Source organism: Ceratotherium simum, chromosome 7, assembly GCF_057802395.1.
Source record: "Ceratotherium simum simum isolate JZ-2026a chromosome 7, ASM5780239v1, whole genome shotgun sequence".
Classification (NCBI taxonomy): domain Eukaryota; kingdom Metazoa; phylum Chordata; class Mammalia; order Perissodactyla; family Rhinocerotidae; genus Ceratotherium; species Ceratotherium simum.
Window position 1 is genome coordinate 73,460,730 of NC_141906.1, and position 22,674 is coordinate 73,483,403.

General features: G+C 49.1%; 1 protein-coding gene across 13 annotated transcripts in view; it reads left to right on the plus strand.

Annotated features, from left to right (window-relative positions):
- Window positions 1-22,674, plus strand: part of GRAMD1B (GRAM domain containing 1B) — a 229,257-nt gene that overhangs the window by 170,526 nt on the left and 36,057 nt on the right. For 11 of the 13 annotated variants that reach the window (XM_087433833.1, XM_087433838.1, XM_087433837.1 and 8 more), the window contains one exon: window positions 16,276-16,486. In XM_087433833.1, coding sequence (XP_087289959.1) covers window positions 16,276-16,486 — 211 coding nt within the window. Of the gene's footprint in view, window positions 1-249; window positions 390-431; window positions 511-16,275; window positions 16,487-22,674 lie in introns of those variants that run through there. The other 2 variants (XM_087433839.1, XM_087433840.1) reach the window with 2 other exon arrangements.

Here is a 22,674-nt window from a genome sequence, read left to right on the forward strand (position 1 = left end):
GCATTATGTAAAGCGGCAGGCGGCAGGGGGTGTGCGCGTGTGTATGCGCGCGCTTGTGTCTGTGCGCAAGAAGGGTGCGTGTCTGAGTGTGTCTGTGCGCCTGTGCGCGTGCGTGCAGGAGCTGGCGAACAGCTGTCTGTGAGGGAGGCAGAGGCAGAGGGAGAGAGAAAGGGAGCAAGGGTGAGGGAGAGAGGGACTTCTGTTCGGCTGCACGGCCACACCAAATAACAGCCGCAGAGGGAGGTGGGGGAAAAGAAAATAAAGGGGAGTCATGCTTAAAATTCCAGAGCTGTGCGAAGCAGCAGAGAAAGGAAGCTCCCCCAGCTTATGAGAGCCCTGCCCCCACTCCCTTCCCCCATTAGAAACTGGGCTGTGGGGTGGTCATGGAGGTGAGTGCCCTCCGGCGTCCTCAGGGCCCCCGCTTCCCGCCCCCGCCCCCCACTGCCCAATGCATGAATGAATGAGTTCCTCTCTGCACTGCACTCTACTACCGTTCCTAATGGCTTCCAGGTTAGTGCTAACTCGTGCTGACGCTTGTGTGTGTGTATGTGTCAGTCTATCTTTGTTTCCTCGGGGGATTTTTTTGAAGGGGTGGCTATGCCGGGTCGCGTTGGGGCCCTGGGGGCTGTAGCCAGGACCTCTCTGCCTGGCTGTGTGCTTTTTCCAGCTGGCTCAGGCTGCTCCGAGGAGCTGCCTAGAACACGGACCTTTCAAGGCAGAGTAAATCCGGAGTCCATGTTGTTTGCTTCTGTTCTGTGTTGGGGGATCCGAAAGCAGCCAGTGTGACATCATGCTGCAGAGATGCCACATTCTTTTCCCTCCCTAGCTCTTCTCTCCTCCTTCCTCCCCTCCTCCCTAGCAGCACTGCGAGCTGAGCTTTGGAGCTCTGAGGGGTGGGTCCACGTTGGGTGGAGGGAGGGGTTGAGTTGGGGCTGATAGGCTCCCCTTGGCCAGCAAGACTTTTTCAGGGTCCTCTGACTTGGAGAAAGGAGGGCAGAGGATTGAATTAGCGGTGCGTCATGGAGAGCTGGCCGGTGCTTCTGAGGGAGGTGTGGACAGGCCATGTGCTCCTGTTCTCTACCCAGCAACTTGGCTCTGGGGTGCCCCTGGTGGGGGAGAGGTGACCAGAGCAGTGGGTAGCAAGGGAGGGAGGCAGGCTGGCAGGTTGTAAGACAGGCCACCCTCTCAGATATGGACAGAAACTGCTTCTCCCACAGGGGGAGAGCCATGGGATGCATGGATCTGGCTAGCGGAAGGAGAGGGTGAGAGGGAAGTTGATAGCTCTGTCTCAGGGAAATAAAGGGGTTTGTTTATTCTTTGGCTTAGCCTGCATTTGGCTCAGAGATTTGCCATGTGTTTTCAGAAAATAGATACCCAGTGGCTGGGCCTTCCTCCCCCACACCTCCTTGCATTGTTAGTTATTTGCTTGATTTAGGCAAGTGGAGGGTGGGGGAGAACTTGAGCTCTCTGTCTCCCTGAGGACTCAGCCAAGGCTCAGCCAGGGCCGGGGAAGGACTTTTGCCTCTCTACCTGCTCTGACACTTGCTGGCACACTGTGCTTCGGTGGACGCCCCCTCTCTCCTCTGCTTCCCGCCTCGCCTCTATCCTCAGCCAGCCTTGAGCAGAGGGCACATTTTTCTCCTTTGCTTTGGATAGCACTCCACAGTTGAAAGTTTAGGACCAGGGTGGAAAAAGCTGGCCTTGGAAGAAGGGAAGGAGAAAGGGATGTCTTTGGGGGCTGCCTGTGGCAGGAGAGTGTCAGTGTCAAGGCCCTGGAAAGTAGTACCCCATTGGGAGAGAATGATGGAATGGGAGTTTTTATCATTCTACCTAGAAAAAAACTCCTTTCCTGCCGTACAAATTTCCTCTGCAGGGGAGAGCAAGCCAGGAGCCCCTTCCCCCAACTTGTGGAGTCATCAAGCACAGATTCCCTGTCTGTGGGACACAGACACCCTCCTCCCCAACTTGACAGAGGAGAAGCAGGCTCCCAGAAAAGACCTTTCCAAGGTCATACATTGTTAGACCAAGGTTTGGCCAACTGTTTCGGTAAAGGGCCGGAAAGTAAATATTTTAGGCTTTGTGGGCCCTGCTGTCTCCCTGACACCGACTCAACTCTGCTTTGTACGGCGGAAGCAGCCACAGACAATATACCAACCTATGTGTGTGGCTGTGTTCCCACTAAAAGTTTATTTATGGACTCTGAAATTTTCATTTCATATAGTTTTCACATGTCACAAGATATTCTTTTTTTTTTTTTTAACCATTTAAAAACGTAAAAACCATTCGTAGCTCATGGGTCATACAAAAACGGGCGGCAGGCTGGGTTTGGCCCGTAGGTTGTAGTTTGCTGACCCCCGATTTAGACAGTCCTGCTTAGAAGGTCCTGATGATCACCTGAGACCTCCTTAGTAAAGTGTAGAGGGTGCAGGCACCCTTTGCTATACACATGTTTGCACACATGTACCCTTCTATTCCTGGTTACGGACAAGACAGGGCTGGATTCAGTTTTCCTAATGACCTCGGAACCTCACAGTATTACTCCCGGCCAATCAGGCAAAACTTCAGCTTATCTGTAAGTCAGGCAACAAATGTTTGGATTTAGGAGGGAAAACATTTGCTAAGAACTTGACATCTCTAGATAAGAGAATCTCTAAGGGCTGTGGTTTTGCATCTGTCCTGGAGATATTCATATAAATGTTCGGAATTGTAGTCTAACCTGAGTTGGGTGAGAGGTGGGTGGATTCTTCATCATCCCACCGGAACTCCCGGGTTTGTCTGGTTGGGGGGTGTTCCTTATGGGGATATGCACACATATGTTACACATGCATGCACCCTCTTTAGCCTGTAGGCTATAACCAGAGACTCATAAGAGAATAGTGACTAATTCCAGATTCCCCTGATTCAGAAGATGACTTCAAAAATATATGTTTGCACTCTAATTTCCAAAGCACATGGGTCAATGGTTCTGCTCTCAGAGCACTTCTCTTGCACTATTACATCTATTTCTGGGCTTTACAGTTTAAGAGAGATTGAGATGAACTGGAATTCATTCAGAGGAGAGCGAACCCAATGGCTGAGGGATCCATACCCATGCTATGTGAGGGATGGCTGGAGGGACTAGCAAGTCTGGAGGAGAAAAGGCTGAGGAAGCATGAGAGCCACGTTAAAATTGCATGTGGAACAGGAATCTGATTTATTCTGTGGCTGCCAATTGGGTAGAAATAGGGCCTTTGGTAGGAAACCACAGGAAACAGTTTGAGCTTAAAATAAAAAGAATTGCCCAAAGGTGAAATGAGTTACATTGTCAATTAATTACTTCTGTGTCACTTGAGCTATAATCTAAACAAAGATTTGGTGGAAATGATGTAGAAGAAATGATTTTTAACTTCTGAAAATAGGTTTGAGGCTTAGAATCATTCCACCCAAATAAAGGAGGATAGGAACAAGGAAGGAGGGTTATAGCTAATGAACTGACCTCACGTCAGGAAAGCTGGAATAGAAGAAAATGGTGTTAAGTGCATCATAACAGGTTTTTGTTGCAATCATGAAGAAATTCCTGATGGTAGCAGGAGACAATGAGAAGGGTCACAAAGGGAAGCCTTGGAATTTTGTACCCAGAATCTACTTTAAATTAGGGTAAATTCTCTCTTGGGTGGCGTGGTATCTGCCTGCAGCCAGGCAGATGGGCTGACCTCTTCCCATCCTGTTTGTTCTAAAATTTCTATGATTTTAACATAATAGTTATTCTTGGGCCTGTTTCTGTTTGATCTCTAGCAGAAAAGTAAGTCAGAACTGGGTTTGAATACATAAGGGTCAGGAAGGGATTAGCCTTCCACTTGGCTGTAACACTGAGGTTAGCGAGGAGTGACAGGAGGGGCAGGGTGCACCGAATGCTGTTATTTCCTCTCCTGCACATACACCCTGCACACCCCTCAGGCTGACTGCCTGGCTAGGAACTTTCTTGTGACAGTGTGACAACAACCTTTGATACCTGAGGTGGTGTGGCCCTGACCGGAGGGAAAGCTGGTGGTGCTAAATTAACTAGGGGCCCAGACTGCCTGGATCTTGTTTCTGGACCTTTGTCTAATTTAGGTCTGAGTCCTTCTGTCTCAGAGAAGCTACTGCTCTCAGTAGTTCACGGTGCATCCTTTATATGCTCTTTGTCATCCTCCTCTTGAGTCTTTGTGGAGATTCGGTGGCATTCACACTCATTCTTCTCACAAGCTGAGGCTCAGAGAGGAGTGGTTTGCCCCGAGATCATACACTGGGAAGGGGCTGAGTCAGGACTGCCTGGCTTCCTTCACAGGTGCCGAGGGGAGATGTTTTGATTGAATCCAAGTAGCTCTTATTGCATGGTGTTAGTTACCTAATGACATGTCTGTATCTCCCACCAGATTGTGAGTTCCTTAGAGGTACAGCCTGTATTCCAAATGCCTAGAACGTTACCTGGCACAGAGTGTGGTCTCTTCAGCTGTTTGTTGGGTGGATGGATGGATGGATCCTGCACAAGTTCTTTTCAGTTTTAGTAGCAACGTTTCTGCTAAGGATGGGGGAGAAGCCCTTGACGAGCAAACTTAGAAGAAGCTGGAAGTTCTATTCAGTTGAACTCCTTCCTGCCTTGTTCCAGTGGTTTGTGGCCCCCCAGTGAATTGGAAATCGCTTTCTGGGAAGGGGCTCCCTGGGATAGCTTAGCACCTTTCTGCTTTCACAGGGTCCTGTTCTCCTGAGTGTTGAGACTTCTGAAATACTTTGGGTAGGATTGTACTTAGATTTGGCTGAGACCGATAGTCAAGTTTAAAAATATTAAGTCCCGGGGCTGGCCCCGTGGCATAGCAGTTAAGTGCGTGCGCTCCGCTGCTGGCGGCCCGGGTTCGGACCCCGGGCGCGCACTGATGCACCGCTTGTCAAGCCATGCTGTGGTGGCGTCCCATATAAAGTGGAGGAAGATGGGCACGGATGTTAGCCCAGGGCCAGTCTTCCTCAGCAAAAAAAGAGGAGGATTGGCATGAATGTTAGCTCAGGGCTGATCTTCCTCACACACACACACACAAAATTAAGTCCCTACTGTGTGCCCAATATCAGGTTTAATATTGTGTATTTAATCTTTGTGTGTCTACAAAGAACCATGACACGGTCGCTGCCCTATGGGGCCCCCAGGATGAATATGTATCACAAAGTTGGAGGCGCATAGTGGGTGCTCAATAAATGCTTGTTTAATGACATCGAGTCAGCAAGGTTAGCTTAATTTCTAAAGACTGTGAAACTCAGAGAGAACTGGATGAATAATGATCACTGAGAATCATGGATAAACTAGGACCGTGGCACTTAAAACTCCCTTTAGAGCTTTCCAAACATGTATGTGGCCACCTGGTAAGCTCTCTCTCATTGGAAATCTGAAGCAGAGGCTGGGTGGCTGTAGTCAGGGCCTTGCAGAGGGAATTCTTGCATCTGGTGGGAGGTTGGATTACATCACTGCTAAGGCCCTTTCCAAACTATTATTATAGATCAGTTCAGCCAATACTGCCTGTGAACCCAGCAGGACTGTCTCCAGTGTTAGGCGTTTGTCCTGTTGTGAACAATCTCAGGGAAAGGAAATTGTACTAGTACATTCCTATGTTTAATGTCAGTGTCTTCTGCTTCATCTAAGTCTTTGTCCTCCCAGCCCTGTGGAAGTAGGGACCAGCTGAAGATCGAATAGCAGCAATCTATGTTCCCATCCCTTGTCTTGGCCATGTGGAAAGGACAGAGTTTAGAAACAGGATTCAGTTTCTTAACTGGGAATTCACTTTCTACTTCTAACAATTTTTTTGCTCCTTGAGCAATTATAGGATGCCCGTTACTTTGGGGATGCATTATCTAATTAGGTTATTTATTTATTTATTTATTTAAGATTCTTCCTCTCACCCTAGTAAGGTAGGTTTTGATCATTCGACAGACAAGGAACACAGGTGCATAGAAAGATAAAGTGATTTTTTTCTCAAGGGCACAAACCAGCTCAGAATTTAAACTCAGACATATACACTGATGTCTGTTAGACAAAGTGACCAGGCCAGCAAACAGTCTGGAAATGATGTCATATTTTAGTTTTCATGGATCCAGAAGTCAGGATAAGAACCAAGGGGCTGGTGTTATAAGAAGGCAGATTTGGTTCAGTCTCAAGAAAGAAATATCTAACTTAATGGCTGAACAATAGAACAAGCAACTTTAAAAAGAGCTCATTCCTTTTCATACAATGCATATCTGTGATGCCAGTGTATGTCATTGTTCTAGAGGCACTGGGGAGCCACACAGTAGACAAGGCCCCAGTCCCTGTGGAGCGTTCAATTTAGTGATAGACAACTCAACAGCAACAAAAAGCGAGACAGTTTCAGCTCCTGATAAGTGCCATGAAAGGGGGAAATGGCATGATATGATAATGATTGCCTGGGGACAGGGAGGCCACTTTAGATTGAGTGGTCCTTCAAGACAGGCTGCTCTGGGGAGGTGACATTTGAGCTTTGATCTGAAGGTTGAAAAGGAATCAGAATTCAAAACTCCAAAAGAAGAGTTCTAGGCAGAGGGACCAGCAAGAGCAGATCTCCTGAGGCAGGGGTAAACTTGGTGTGTTCAATGAACGGAAGGGAGGCCAGAAAAGAGTGAGGGAGAAAGTAGTACAAGATGAAGATGAGGAAGCAGTTCCCTGAGTTTAGATTCCAGGAGTTGGATCTCTGGTCATTAAGTACATCTCTTAGGGGATAGAACTTCTTCCTCCAGAAGGTTAGGACAAGGATGCAGAATGGATTTGGTGCAGCCTATGAGCCCTTTGGGTGAAACAATTCATGTCTGACTTCCGACACTGGTTCTGTAGCATCATCAGAGTTTTCAAAGGTTGTCATAATTTGTTCCTCTTCAGAATGTCCATAGAGATAACAGGAGCTCTGGCTTCTCCCTCAGCTCTGGTAGGACCCAAACAAACTTACTTTGTTTTTGTAGGAAGAGGGAAAGTGGGTCAGGCTGTGTTGGCATTTCAGGCATGGAGTCCTGGTTCTATTGCAGGCCCTGGTCTCCATGGAAATGAAAAATAGTTGTTTGTCATGCCTGTTCCTGGATTGAATTCTAAACTCTGGGCTGAACAGAAGCTGCAGGAAAGCCGGGGAGGGGGGAGTGGGATGGATGGAGGCTCCAGCCATTGTGATGAGGGATCTCTTCTCTTTGGCCGAGTAGGAAAGGCCAACAGCCTTTGCCCAGTCTCCAGCCCTCTCTCTACCCATCACCTCTCTGGACTGAGAACACCAGTGGAAGGGTAACTAAAGTCCTGCCTTTCTTAGCTTCGCCAAGGACTGTCCATGGACCTTGCCCTTATGTTAATTGTTGGTTAATAAATTCATCAGCAACTGAAGTCACTGCTAGGACTTGCTCCCACAACAAGGAATTCCTTCCAGGCTTAAGGAGATCCCTAATGAGCATGTATCTAGGTATTAAATTAGTCAGCTCGCGACAAACGTTTTGGATGGGCTCTGCCACCTTTCATTCCCCTTGTAAGATTAAAAAAATTTTTTTTTTAACTTTCCGTAAGTACTTGAACAAGATAGGGAAGGAGGGTTGGGTGAGTGGAACTTGTGGGCCATAGGAAGTGCCCTGAATTATCTACTCGATATCTATAGAGATGGGGACCAGTGGGGGACAGAGTGCAGAGAGAGGACAGGGCCTGGGCCAGTGTGGACCCTGTGAGCCAATGTTTGGATGACCAGTGGCTAGTTAGTGAGTCTGGACCACTGTCAGGCTTCCGTTTGTAAGGTTCCTCTGCCAGTGGTCTGACCTGGTGACAGTTTAGTTCCACCTTCTTGGTTCCAAAGTTCAGGCAGAACCTGTCCATGAACACCTTGTATACTTCACCCAAACGCCCAACCTGGAAAGCCCCCAGGGAATTTCAGCAAGTTACCCACATAGAGGAGAGGGAACAAGATGTTCATCCCTGTCAGAATCTTGCTCTTGCAGCGGTTGAGGGAGGCCCATTCTGTGTCAGGCTGTGCGGTTGGCATTGTACGAACTGTGATAGGAAAGAAAGGCATTATCCCGGGAGCCCTCTCCTGTCCGGCCCCTTGCTGAAATGCAACATGCTGCTATATCCAGGACAAGTGTGGCGTGCTGGGACCAGGCTGTGACTCAGCTGTAGCACAAGTTGGGAAGAGAACCTTTACGCCATTAAAAACAACCACCATAACAAAAAGGCATCTCTCCTAGAAGCTGTCTGGCCCCTTTCTTCAACCAGGAAACCACAGTGTGACACAAAAGGCACAGTTGGCTTTCTCCCTTAGAGAAGGAACTGGACTCCATGGCAGAGTTGTTGCCAGGTTTAGATTCCAAGTGATAGGCCCACAGAGAGGGGGTTCCTTACATGGTCACGGGGAGCTCCTCTTAGGGGCAAACAAGGGTACATTTCTCATCCTTTCAAACCTTCACCCCTTTCCAGGGTCCTAAGAAGTGTGGGTGAAAAAGCCGCTGAGACTTGCACTGTTGAGCACCATGGGTCTGGGTGGTGAGGTGTCCAGCTGTTTGTTAACCCCATGGTGGACAGTCGTGTCATTTCTTTGGGCCTGTGCTTCTCACATAACAGTGAGAGGACTGAAGTGCATGAGCCCTTCCTTCTCTTTCTCTGCACCGGTCATCCCGTGGGGACCTGAGACTGTAGTTTTATTTTCATGGATAAAGGGAGCCAAGACCAGGAGCTCCAGACGTTATGATAAGGAGTGAGGCAAGCCTGGGAAGATTTTTTTCCAAGTGACTTGGTATTTTGCTCTCTAAGGAAGGTCCAAGGGGAATTTGGGGCCCTGCTGGGATTTGTGATTTGGCACCCTCCCCCCCGCCCTGCCCCCAAAGTTCTGGTTGGGTCTGCCCTTCCTAGGTACCGTGCTGTGGTTTTGAGGGTACAGAGACACTGTTAAGTGACAAGCAGGAATACGTAGAGGAATTGAAACCCAACCATCTTCAGGGAGTCCCAGTAAACTCTGACTTTGGAACCAGTTTAGGTGGACAGACCTAATAGAGGCATTTGCAGGCAGCATGTAAATTTCATGCAAATGATATGCAAATACACCTGTGGTCTTCTCTCTCAGACACTTGAGCATGTGCTATGGGAAAATTCACAGTGGAGCTGGCTCATTTGCATGGATATTTGCAGTGCTATTTTAAAGAACTGAGGAGGATTATTGACGAAACTTCAGAATTGGCACAGGGATGGGAGGTATGTAGCTGGATAACAGAATAATTGTCTGTTAGGAATTAGGCACCACTAGATATCAGAATCCGTTTTAACCAGATGCTACTAAAGGCAAGGAGGGATGAGGTGCTTGTAATATGGCTGTGGGCTTGGGCTCTAATGATATTTGTTGGGAACCTATACCTAAAGAAGACAACATTGTCCTCTTGGGTGCTGAGCCGTAGCCTTACCTTGAGAACCACATCCTCATGCCCACTCCCCGTCAACGTGACTCCCACTTCTTCTGCATTGGCGGTTCTTATGACAAGCTCGCTGATTTACTGTCTCAGCGAGTCCACCCGCCAGGTAGACAGTGAACAGCTGATACACTCAGAAAGTTGTAAGCAGGTTTCTGTTATCTGGGGCAGATATGTCACTTATCCCTTGATACTTATAAGATAGTCCTTGGGAGCAGTGGTTCTCAAATTTTAGAGTGCATCAGAATCAGCTATGGTGCTTGTTTAAAATGCAGATTCGTTAGACTGTCTGCTGGAAATTTTCATTTACTGAGTGGGGGTGGGGCTGGGATTCTGCACTTGAAGGCACCCCACCAGGTGGGGTGGATCTGGTCCCCACTGTAGAAAGTAGTGCTTGGGAGCATTTAAAGCATGTCCATATAGCCCTCTGAGAAAGAGGGCAGGGATATTTATTCCACATTTTACAGAGGGGAACAAAAACCTTCTTAATAATAATAGCAGGGAATAGCATTTATTATGTATCAGGCACTGCACTACGTATTTTACTTCTGTTATTTCATCTAACACAACAGTCCTGTGAGATAGGTATTAGCGTCTCTCATTTGTCCGATGATAAAATGAGACTTAGAGGCCGGGGTCACATAGCGAGTGGCAGAGCTGGGATTCAACCCTGAGCCTGCTGACACCACAGACTGGAAGATTAATCCTGACCCTGTGGGGCCCAAGCAGGCCCTCAGTAAACAAGTGCATCATTTGAAATGGGCTTTCTGAATTTCTAATTAAACGCTCTTCCTTTAGGTTCGGGTGTCCTAGAATGTATGAGACAGTCTTAACAATGTTACCGGCATCCTGGCACTGAAACGATACAGCTGCACATTTGATCGTCCAGGTCGTGGCAGGGCTGGGCTTAGAGGAGACAATAACGTGGACAGGAAGCGTCCAGGTTGGGGGAGGAGGGGTGGAAATGTGATTGGCAATGAGCCCACTGTGGCAAGAGAGAGGGAAAGGAGCTGTGTCAATCTGAGTGGGTGGAGGCACAGGGGTGCATGGTGACAGTACATATTTTGCAATCTCTAGGGCAGAAATTATTGATTTCTCTGAAGGCCAGCAAGTTAACTCAAATGAGGAATGCTGGAATACCAGCTAACTATTCTGCTCTGCTCAGCGTTCTAAAAAATGTTTGGGTGGCTGATGAGGGATCTAGTTTGCTGACAAAATCTACCAGTGCCCGCAGGACTACACCAGGTATGAGGATGGGAAAAACAGGCCAAGCAAAATAATGTAGTGGTTCCCGTGTCTCCAGTGTGGGTGGGAGATGCTACAAAGAGAGACACTGCAGAGAGCCCAAAGAGCCTTTGTCCTCTTTCTGTATCCCTGTTTCTCAAGGACTTCAGCTAGATCTAACTGTAGGAAGTAGGATCAAACTGTAGCGTGAGGTATTGTGGCCAGACTTAGGGAAGCACTGTTTGTTAGCAATGTAACCAGGAGAAGAGTGAAATAGTCTTTACTGGAATTCTTAAAAATAGGAGAGATGGGAAATGAGTGAATGACCTCTGGGCCCCCCTGCAATTGGTTAAAGATGGCTGGTGGGGGTCTTAGTGGACCTGTTATTGAGGAGAGTTGATGACGACGGAATCTCTTAAGCATCAGCTTAATTATGTTATGCTTCAATAACATGTAATTTCTTGTAATGCTGTGTGTATTCCATGCTGTTTTAGGCCTTAACACCTTTGTTCATACTGGATTTTTCTTTGTTTTGTTTTTTTCGGGAACATTCTCTTCCCACCTGCTACCATGCCCTTTCTGGCTAATTCTAATACATTTTTCAGAACCCAACTCAAGTCTCAAGTGCCATCTCCTCAAGGAAGCCTGTCTTGCTCTCTCAAGCCTGGCTAAGATTCCTTCGCTCTCTCCTTTCACGCCACTCACTGCTTTATAATAAAATGAGAGGAATGCATGTCCAGCTCTTCCTGACCACAGTGTCCCAAACACAAGGATCCTTTCTTACTCACCAGTGTGAAGGCGAGTGCCTAGCACTATGCCAGGTGCTCAGTAAATGTGGAACAGAAGATCAGATGTGAAGTCATATCACCTTGGCCAGTCACTTAACCTCCCTATTTCTCAGGGTTCTTATATGTGAAGTTACGAGTTGGATGCATTACTTCTCAACTCTGGAAGGGGGTCTAATAGCCCCTCCACTACCAGTCTTCCTTCCCTTTCTATAGCAAATCTAAGGCCATTTTTAGCTTTAAAATTCCAAGATCTGAAATATAATGCAATGAGCTATTATTAATAATGGTGACAGGACCAGATTAATGACACATCATAGAGTTTGTTTGAAAGACACAACAGTATAGGTTATGAGATACATAGGAGTTGGTTTTATTTGCTCAGCAGGACATCTAAATCTATAGGATAATGGGGTGCCCATTAAAAGAGTTTTAGGAATCGAGTGAGTCTAGTAGCGATTTTGCCAAGTTAGAACTATAGGTCCAAACATCTCTTCCTGTGTAGTGAAGGATTGGAGTGGTGGGGGAGCGTGGGGTGGGGGAAGGGGGGTACTTGAGCTTAATCTTGAAGTGTAAGTGTCGGTTGAGTGACTGGTGGGGGGAATGGCATTTCAGAGCAAGAAAGACTGATGAGATGTGGGGGAGTGAGAGAGCATGGCTCGAGGGTCTGTAAACAGGCCCTGATGGCTGAGGCGGAGGGTGTGCTGGGAGGAGGAGCCAAAGAGGGGGCCTTCAGAGGGAGTTTGGAGTAAGATAATGGGTAAGAAGTCAGAACTTATGTGCCATGGTTTGGGGTTCAGACTTTATTCTAAGGGGACAGGAAACCATAGAGGGCTTTAACCAGGCAAGAGAATGGTCAAAAATGGCAAGTTTACTTTTTAGAAAGTTCATATTGCTGGCAAAATAAGAGAATGGCTTGAAGACTGGAGTCAGGAAATTGATTCCTTCTTTCTTTCCATCCATCTAGCTACCCAGCCATCCTTATATTCCTCCACCTTTCCATCTATTCACCCAGTAAACAAACATTATTGAATGCTTGGTTCTGAGAAGAAGCTCTCAATCAGATACACCTACATTTCAAATCCTGCCCTGCCACTTACCCAGCTGTGTGACTTTGGGCGAATTAATCTGTCAATAATTCAATTTCACCTGAAAAATAAGACTAATAATAATGTCCATTAATACTTCATAGGTTGGTTGGGAAGATTAAATGAGATAATGCTTAATAAATGCTTGGCCCCGTGCCGGTAACTCATAAACATTCATAAGCCTTTAGCTATTTTTATTAATATTAACAGATTTGAGGTACGGATTTGGGAGCTGTCATGGTACTGGGATTGTTAAAGCCATGGATATGAAGACCTTCACTAGAATGAGATTCAGTTCAGCAGACATTTACTGAGCATGTACTACTTACACAGTGTCATGTTGGGCAATGTGGGAGGTGTGAAGGTGTGTGCCCCCAGGAGTGTGTCGTTCTTAATTTTAATACCAGGCCGGGTGTGTTAAATGCTTTAGTCAGCTCAGTGGTAGAGATTTAGAACAGCTTTTTGGAGAAGGTGGAGATTGAGAAGGGTCTTAAAGGATGAGCAGGACTCCAGCAGGTAGATATGGAGGAGCACTCTTCATGCACAAGTAGTCAGGAGGCAGGAGAAGGAGACTGCGCATTAAGAAACCCGGGGGAAGAGCAGTCGGACTAGAATAGGGGAACTCTTTAAGATTAGAATATAAGGAGAAAGTATTGAAATGTAGATGTGTCAGATTATTTTCAATAGAGAACTTTGAATTCCATTCTGAGGATTTTGAACTTTATGTGAATGTTAGTAGGGGGCCGATAGATAATATCAGGCTTGTAATTAGAAAGATTTAATGACAAAGATGTGAATAAGTACGGAAGAGGAAAAGGAGATGGAGACTATTGGAAGAATCTAGGCAAGAGGCATTGAGAAGCTGATCTAGGGCCTGATGATGGAAAGGAAGGATGGGCTAAGGAGCTTTACAGAAATGGAATTGATGGGATTCAGTGACTCACTTTTTGTGGGGTGAGATGAAGAGATGGCTTTGTAGCCTGAGAGACTAGGAAATGATAATGCCATTGAGAATGGGCAGTAGTGGGAGGAGGTTTGGGAGGAAAGACAGCAAGCTTGGTTTTGAATCTGAGGTGCTCCTGAGACATCTGTTTGTAGGAAATGTCCACTTGGCAGCAGATTGTTGGGCTGAAGCTAGAAAATGTGATCAGGGCCAGGAGCAGGTAGAGGAGTCTTCTGCTTTGAGGCGGAGTTGAAGTCACAGAAAGCACGAGGTGGCTTGGGTGGTGGAGGACTCACCTTTGGGGAAGGAGTAAATTTCTGGCGGAGTAGCAAGAGAGGGGCCAGTGGCCAAGGCAGGAAGAGGAATAGAAGAGAGAGGTGTGTGTCATCAGGGAGAGGAGGGGAGATTTCAAGAATCAGATGATCAGCAGCCTTCTAAGCACAGAGTTTAAAGTGGCAAATGACAATATAAGTTTTTTATTGACAGTTATTTTTAGTATCGTAAGTGTTGAAAGCAGAATTTTAGGTATCCTTGGGTGGCATAGGTAGGGTCGGCTGCTGTGGCGCCACTCGGCGATGAGGAAATCCATGGACATTTCTATCACTGAGTGAGATTCATGTGGTTTGGGATAGTTGGTTAGAATCTTTTGCCCGCCCCTTGCTTGAATCCCTCCTCAACAGCCAGTTATCAGCAGGGACTCAGAGTTTGAGGAAGGATAAAGGGCTCTCTTTTCCATTCCTAAGTCTGGAATCACCCTGTGTGGAGATGTCCCTTATCTGAGGACAGACCAGAGCCAAGCTGTGGGCTCATCGTGTCTGAGATGGGCATGTGCTAGGTGTTGTCCACACTCGAGCACTTCCCTCAGCAAATTAGTTGAGGTTGGGGTAGAGCTCCTGGCTGTTCTTCTAGCAAAGGAATCCCAGAAGACAGTTTAAACCTTGGAGTACTTGGCTGTGGGTTGAAATTGGCTGGTGAGAAAGAAGGCTACCTCAGAAAGGTGAGCACCTGAGCCTGCCCTTCAGGAGCTTCCCGAGGCTCCCCCCCTACCCCCCAGGACGTGTCCGAGGATCTGCTTGCCACCATCCTAAGGCTCTGCTTTTCCAACTGAGGAAAAGGAACATAACTTCCTTTCTCCAGGGTTTGTACTAGTGAATGAGTTTAGAGAGTCAGGGGGCAAGGATGTTGGGGATAAGGTGAGAACTTGAAGAGCCTCTTTTTCTAAATCACAGTTATTTTTAGTATTATAAGTGAGTTTCTAAATTTAAATTCTGTTTTGGGGTAAAGCAAACCATTGGGCCTTATGTGTCTCCATACATCCTCTGGTCATTTTTGTCTTCCTTTCCTCTGGTCACCTTTGTTTCCTTCTCTCCATCAGTTTCCTTCGAAAAGTTAGAGCACCGCCCTCACCCCCCTCTGCCCCGCTCCCCGCACCTCCTGGTTTGGTCTTTTGGCCTTCTTTCCCTTTCTCTCTGCTGAAGGTCCGCAGGTGGAAGGTTCTGCTGAAAGGGGCATGGTTTTCATTGCAAATGGGTCCAGTGGGACATCTGAGGTTGCAGCTGGATCTTCACGCAAATGGCAGTGTTCCTGACCCTGCACTCCACTTGCTTAGGGCAGGCTGGGATGACCTGGCGCTGACTGCCTCAGATCCGGGCTGTTCCCAAAGCCGGAACCTGCGCTCTGACTGCTGAGTGGCTGAGAGGGACCCTCGGCTTTTCGCCCTCTCCCCTTGTGCTTCTTTGCCTTTCCAGTTTCACATTAGCTTTCCTTCCCTTTTCTCCTGTCTCTTTTCTACTTGACCTTTTCCTTTTTCCATCGCTTGCCAACACCTATTAGAACTTAACTGCACTTAATTTTCCTCTCCTCTTTCTTCTTCTCTTCTCCTTCTATTCCCTTAAGAACACAAGCTAAATATCCAATAGTAAGTCTTTATACAGCTTATAAGCCTTGGTGTAAGTGAATTTGGTTCTGTGCGATGTACAAGTGTACCTCTTGGAAATGAATCTGGGGGTGGGTTATGGAATGTGAGAACTTGTGTGTTCATCTTTGCCCTGGGCAGGGGAAGCAAGAACCAATATGGCTTACAAGGAGATAGTATGGTGCCAGTGAGTTACAAGTCAGAAGACCTGAATTTTGTTTCTGAGCCGTCTGTGGTCGGAGGACACTTAGCTTCTCTTTGCCATACGTTGATCTTCATTTTTAAAATAGGGATTATGGTACTTGTCAGTGCTACCTCGGGGGAATGATTTAAGAACCCAGTGAAATAACATGTATGTGGATGCTTTGAAAAGTAGGATTATTATTGTTATTTTTATGGACAAATATCTCCAAAAAAATGTAGAACCTGGATTTGCAGCACATATAAAATGAGCTGATAGTATTGGATGATCTCTAATGAGTCTTTCAGCTCTTAAATTCTGTTTTTCTTAGATAGTTCTTGACATATAATAGTGGCTCTGACAGTATTTGGATGGATGGACGGACGGATGGTCGGATGAATGGATGGATGGACGGATGGTCGGATGAATGGATGGACAGATGAATATCTAAATGTCTAATTGCCCTCCTTACCCCTTCCTTGTCCTATTGCCGTTTCACATTGGCACCACCGCCCTCTCCTGGCCAGCAGCAGTATTACAGGGCAGTAAGTCATTAGCTGGGCCCGTTTCTCCCTAGCCCCTAGCCCCTAACCCTGGCTCCCTGAGCTCGCTCCTTGGGACCCGTCTTTGGCCTTCAATCACTGACTGCCTGTTTTTCCTCCTCCTCCCCTTTCCCCACTCCCTCTCTCCATCTGCCCCTGCAGCACTGCCAGTAACTCAAACCGCAGCACGCCGGCCTGCTCCCCCATCCTCCGGAAGCGGTCTCGCTCGCCAACCCCACAGAACCCGGACGGAGACGCCATGGTGGAGAAGGGCTCAGATCACTCGTCGGACAAGTCCCCGTCCACACCGGAGCAGGGTGTGCAGCGCAGCTGCTCCTCCCAGTCCGGCCGGAGTGGGGGCAAAAATTCCAAGGTGAGCTGGACCGCCCGGAGACTGTGTGCCTCCTTGTTAGCTGGCTGCAGGGAGGCTGGCATTGGGGCGACGGTGAGATAGGGAACCCCCTCCTCCAGGGACCTGGTGTGATTGACTAGCCTAGTGTCCCAGAGGTAGTGGTTACTCAGTGAGGCGTGGGTGGGGCAGGAAGGGGAGACCCTAGTTACACTTTACCTTCTCAGCGAAGCACTCAGTGGGGGCCCTGGCACTAGGATGATTCCACTATGACTGTTATCTCCCTTTAGGAGCTCGGGAGCATCTGTCACAGACCTCGAGATTTGGAGGAGGGGTGCTCTGGGGATCAGGAGGAGTCATCTGTTTAGCCCTGCTTCCTTTTTCAAATTTGGGGTAGAAGAGCGCATTATTGGGGACAACTCTAGTGCCAGGAAGAGAGTCCTCAGGGAATGTTGCAGAATGCTGTTTTTAACCTCTGCCCTGACCATCACCCTGCCTTGCCTTCGGTACTAACCCCTGTGTACTCATCTGGCCAAGAGGATGGTGACAAGGCGTCTCCATCGCTCCCACATGTGTCAGCATCACCACCTGAGCACTGGGGCCTTTGCCTCAGGATAGGCATAAACCACGCCCCAGGGTCCAGGCTAGTTATGGTTCCCCAGAGATTTTCTTCTCCCAGCCCCAGTCATTTGGGAAGCAGGAGATGTCTTTACCTAGATGCTCCTTCAAAAAACTGCTCTTCCCTGCCGGACTCAGGCCCTGGGGAGCGGGAGGGGATGGGACCCCTGGGAGGCATGGGAGCTGGCTTCCCACCTGAACTTGTCTTTTGATTTCTTGTTCTTCCTCTTCTTCCCCACTATTCCCAAATACCTTCTTTGCATGCATGGTCTTAGTCTCACAAGCGCCTCTCAAAAGTAAGCCATCTTTTGTCTCTGTCTTGGTCTCCCCTCTGGTGTTGAATTGTCTGTAGTGCACCGCACCCTCCCTTGCCCCTGCCCATTTTGGCCCATGTGTCTTGCTTGGTCCCTTTCCCAGAAGGGCCGGCCCCACTGCCCCTGGCAGGCTGGCTTGAAGTCACTGAGGGACCATTCCCACTGCACCTGAAGTCGGAGAACAGACCCAACCCCCTTCCACCCCGTATCCCTGCCTGCTCCCCAAACACTGCCTCGGGCTGGGAATCTCTTCCCTCCTTACATGGTGCCATCTAGAAGCAGAGTCCTGCCAGGGCTTAGTTTCATTTCTTTGGGGAAGGGAGGCCCCAGTGGATTGGGCTGCAGGGCCTGATACCCCCTTGTACCTGCCTTGGTGGGTGATTCCGATTCCCCGGGCAAATTGATTGAGGGTCACGAGTTTCTGTAGGTGAGTTCCCTGGTGTGGTAGAGTGACCTCAGGACTCCAGCTGGCCTGTTCCTTCCCTCTGCCTGCCCGCTGAGAGCCGCTCAGCCTGAGCACGCCTTCTGCTCCCACCCACCGCCCAGCCCAGGGCTCGTGGTCTTCTTAGGATCCTGGATTGTGAGCAGAGGGCATGGTGCCAGCACCTGGAGGTTGGTGGACGTTGACAGGAGCCCCCACCAGGCCCTGCAGAGATGGGACCAGGTCAGGGAGGCTGTGCCCGAGTTGGCCTGGGACCCCAGGATTTCAGAGGCCTGAGGAGAACTTGGAGAGAGCGGAGGGTGAGCAATAGGTATTTTAGAACACACAGCGGGGCTCAGGAAGTAATACACAGGAGGAGGGGGTGGATGTAGCTTGAAGAGGAGAAAGCTGAGGGATGACTTAATAATAGTCTCAAGCCTCTGTAAGTGTTTCGGGGAGGAGGAGGGTGAACAGCTGTTCTCTTTCCTGAGGGAAGAACAAGAGGCTTCAGGGCTAATCCTGCAGTCTGTGACCTTCAGGCTAAAAGCACACCTTGGCTCTGAGGATTTTAAATGACTTGTGGGCCGTGGACAGGGGAGGAGACACTCTGCCCGGAGTGAGGGAGCCGCAGGAACTTTCTGTGAGTTAGGTGTCTTGGCAGGTGCAGGCGCGTCTGGGGACAGGGTTTTGAGATGACCTCTGTCGGCTGCTCCTGAGCCCCTCACACCTCTGGCTGGGGAGAGGGCAGGTATTGCTGGACACGGGCACCAGGTGACTTCTTCCCTCTGCTTCTGCCCACAGTCTTTGCACACTTTTCCATCCTGAGGTGAAGCTGTGGGCTTCCTCACCCTCATACCCCTGTGCCCAGCAAGGTACTCAGTGAGCAGAGCCATACTTATTTATGATCGTTGCTCACCACTTAGAGTGCCTCTCTGTCAGGTGGTGGGTTGAGGTGAGTACCCAGTACTGAAGATTTTTAAAATCTCCTAAATGGTAGGTTTTCTTTGGGAAATGAGTGTGAAGACAGGTTTCCGGCCACAGGCAGCATACAGTTAAGGAAGGAAGATCAGAAACGTGCCCAGATCATCCACAAACCCAGCCTGACTTAGACCCATGTGCTAGTTGCGGATGTTACGTGAAGTCAGAGGCAGGACATGTCTCAGGGAGCAGGTGCTCGGAGCCAGGCTGGAACTCTGAGCGGGCTTTCAGAGAGGCAAAAATGAGGCATTATGAAGGGACCAAGAGTTGAGCATGAGTTGAGTTAATCTTGGCCTCCTCTCATAAGAAGCCAGAGAGGGAGGTGATGGAAGGAGTCTGGGTTTTCTTTCCCTTTGAAGAGCTTGGGTGAGGCAGTGCCTGTCCCCAGCAGACATACTCTCTGAGTTCCCTGGCCTTGGATAGCCGCCTACCCCCCCCCATTCTCTCACCGGCCATGACCATCACCCCTAAAACCACCATCGTCTAATGCAGGTAAAATAGGACTGACCTCTGTGGGGAGGGGCACCCTACCACCCCGAGTGGAAGTGGTAGCCGCCATGGTCCATCTGGGACATGCGTGGGTGGGACACACAGACTTCAGAAAAGGAACGTGAGAGCCAGTGTAGGAATTAGGTTCTACACAGGTCAGGGCCTGGAGCAGAGTGAAGAAAGCTTCAGGGGTGAGGCCAAGAGAGGAGGGGGGTGCGGTCTCCTCCCCCGGTGGAGCACTGTCTCAGGTTGACCAAATGTATCCCTGGCAAGGGATCTGGTAGCTAGAGCTGTTGTCACAGCCAGGCCGCCTCGTTCCCTGTCTCCCATCCCCCTCGTAGAGGAGACGACCTCATACTCTTTTCAGGCAGGCCGGAGAGTGCTTCCACTTCTCCCTGGAGCCAGGCCTCACTCACAGGTCTGTCTTCCCTCCTCTGGGCCTCCTTTTCCTCCTGTGTTGATATGTAGGGGAGAGACTGGGTGATGAGCAGGGTCCCTCTCCTGTGGATCTGTCGCTGTACTGCTGAGGCTAACCCTTGCTAGGTGCAGCCCTCCCAGAGCTGGGAACTAGAGACATCAAGACTTATTTCCACTTCCCAGGACCCCTTGAGTGTGTGCCACCACCCTGCTTCCGCCCTGCAGTGATGGCTTTTGGCCACCAGAGGGAGCCAGTGGCCGTTTCCTGCTGCCACCAGCCCCTGAACTAGGATGGGTTGCCGGGCGGTGCCCAGGAGCCAGGCAAGTCCTTGGCTTGGCCCTGCATCGTGCCTCCCATGCTGGGTGTGCGGAGTCACCCCGTCTCTGTGGCTCTGTCACACCTTTGCCCCTTGACTTTTCCCCTGTTTTTTAATCCTAATTTTTGTGGTTTTTCTTTCCAGTATGACAGACTTAACCTGATCAAAGTAAGAAGTTGTTTTTTCCCCCTAACGTCTGCAAAATGTAGAGCTCCTCTCATCCCCTCCTCTGCCCCCCACCCCCCATCTTCCAGACTGCTGGAGCCTGTGCACAGGGGAGATGTTTTGAGGGATGTGGGTCTGCTTCCAGGGGCCTTGCAATCCTTCAGGCTCTTCTCTTCAGGCCTCTTCTAAGAAACATCTCTCTGTGTCCTGTCCTCAACAGCTCTATTTTTGGGTACTTCTCCTGACTCCCTCCTCCCCTTTTAACCAAGCCCATTTATCACCTGCCAGAAGAGCCTTCACCCCTGCTCCCTAGTTCTGTTCTTTCCGTGCCTCTATCCCTCTCTGCACGAGAGGGGCGTTTCAGTGACCGTGAGCGCAGGCAGCCCCACAAGCCTGCCCTCCCTGTCAGGCAACCCCTTCAGGACTCAGTTCTGGGAGAGCAGAGCCACAAGGATCCAATTTGCCTCTGAGAGGCTGCTCAGAGTTCAGGGACTCGTGCCCACAGTGAGTGTCCTCGGGCTACTGTGGATTTCGCTGGAGAGGTAGGGGCCCATTTTTCCCAGTGGCACCCTCAGTGGTGACAGATAAGAAGCTGCCCAGAGATGGCTGGTTACGGGTATAGTCTCATGCCGAGGGACAAGACAAAGTCCTTGCTCTGGATGGTTATTTCACATTTCTTTCGAGTACTTGAGAGCCCATATTCTTATCCCCCTTGAAAAAAGAGCAAGTATTACACACAAAGGTAGCACACAGCTAGTTGCAGACAGGACACGGGTTTCCTGGTTGAGGCTCTTTGTCACTTTGAAGCTCTTTGTTCCAAACAGATTCAGAAGAGACAGGCATCTGTGTGGCAGGATGTGAAAAGAGAAAATCTACTTCTGCTGCTTACCTGAAGTGGGAGGGAGAGTACTGTGCAGGCGAAATCATGAAGGATCCTGGGTCCTCCCACCCAGCTGCGTTCCTGTTGCCCCCTTTCCTCCTAGGGTCTTTCATGAAGGCCAGAACAATGGCATGAGGAGCTAGGGGGTGGGTGACAGAGACTCTTCTCATCTGTGAAGCAGATGTCTGATGACCTGGCTTTGGTTTGACGAAATGCTGGCGGCTCCCAGAGCGTGGCTTTCCACTACTGGGACGTGTATGCTAATGAATATCTGAGCAGCCTCATGCCCTATGATCTCAGAGTCAGGACCCAGGAATTAAGATGTCCCAAAGGGGCAGATAAAGTCAGATGCAGCCTCCTTGCCCCATCCATTCTTCTCCAGATCGGGTAACCTTAGCTGAAATGCTTTGAGGCCAATTTTCAGTTCCAGGTCCGGGATTCCCATGTGGCGATAGCTCCCTCAGCGATGAAACTGCTGCTTTTGAATATTTGGATTTGGTCCCTTTACCTGCTAAGACCTCTGGATTGAAGGAGAAGATGAGGCTCTGGTGGGAATACATGACTTCCAGATGGGCCATGGTGACAGCCTTTGTTGGGAAATGCCATGGAGAGCATCTTGCAGAGGGGCATTGAGAGCCTGCCTTGCCATCCCCACCTCTGGCCGTATTCTGGCCAGTGAGATGGGGTGTGAGGATGAATCACAACCACGGGAGGCAGCATTGCCCATGCCTACCCCAGCTCTGCTGACACACTTCCCCTTCAGAGTGAAGGTTGAAGATTTCTATAGAGTTCTTCTGGTGGGATGGGAGAGCTGGCGAGGGGAGGGGGGATCACGTGACCACGCTATCATCACCGCAGCACACTCACCTGTCCTCCACCCCGCCAGACACATGCACAGCAGACATCCTGAGACAGTGGCTGCCCTCTTCCCTGATGACTCGGGGCCTCTTACGTCCAGGTGGAGGGGATAAAGGTTGCTGATTGTGCCCAGTATCCACACCTCTGTGTATAGTTAAGATGTTGACCTGCAGGCAAAGTTTCCCTCTACTCAGTGATTCTCCTCCTGAGTTACACCCTTGGCAAGCTTTTAAAAATGAAAATCCCCCAGCCCCAATCTAAGCCTGATGGATCAGCACCTCAAGGGATGGCGCCTAGGCAAGTGTGTGTGTGTGTGTATGTGTATGTATGTGTATATGTATGTATATCTATTCCTATCTGCCTGTCTGTTTGTCTGTCTTCTAAGTGGGATGTGCAGAAGGGACTCCTGGCCATAGAGATCACAGATAGACAAGGCACAATCTTAGCCATCCCTCTTCTTTCCCTGAAAAACTTCAGTTACTGTGAAGATGAGTAACCTTTGCTCAAGGCTAGGAATGGAGAGCACCTGAATTCTGGAGCTGGGGCGTAGTCTGGTTTTGTTGGTATTAAATTATGGCACCAGAAAGTTGAGAAGGACCGTAGCAATTATGTGATTCAACCTTCCTCCCAGTGTAGAACCCCCAACCACTCCCCTGCCATTATCACTTAGGTGATCAGCCAGCTCTTGGGCAGAAGGAGGATTTTACTCATCTGCTCGATGGGAACACAGTTGGAGGAAGCTTCTAAGCAGTCCT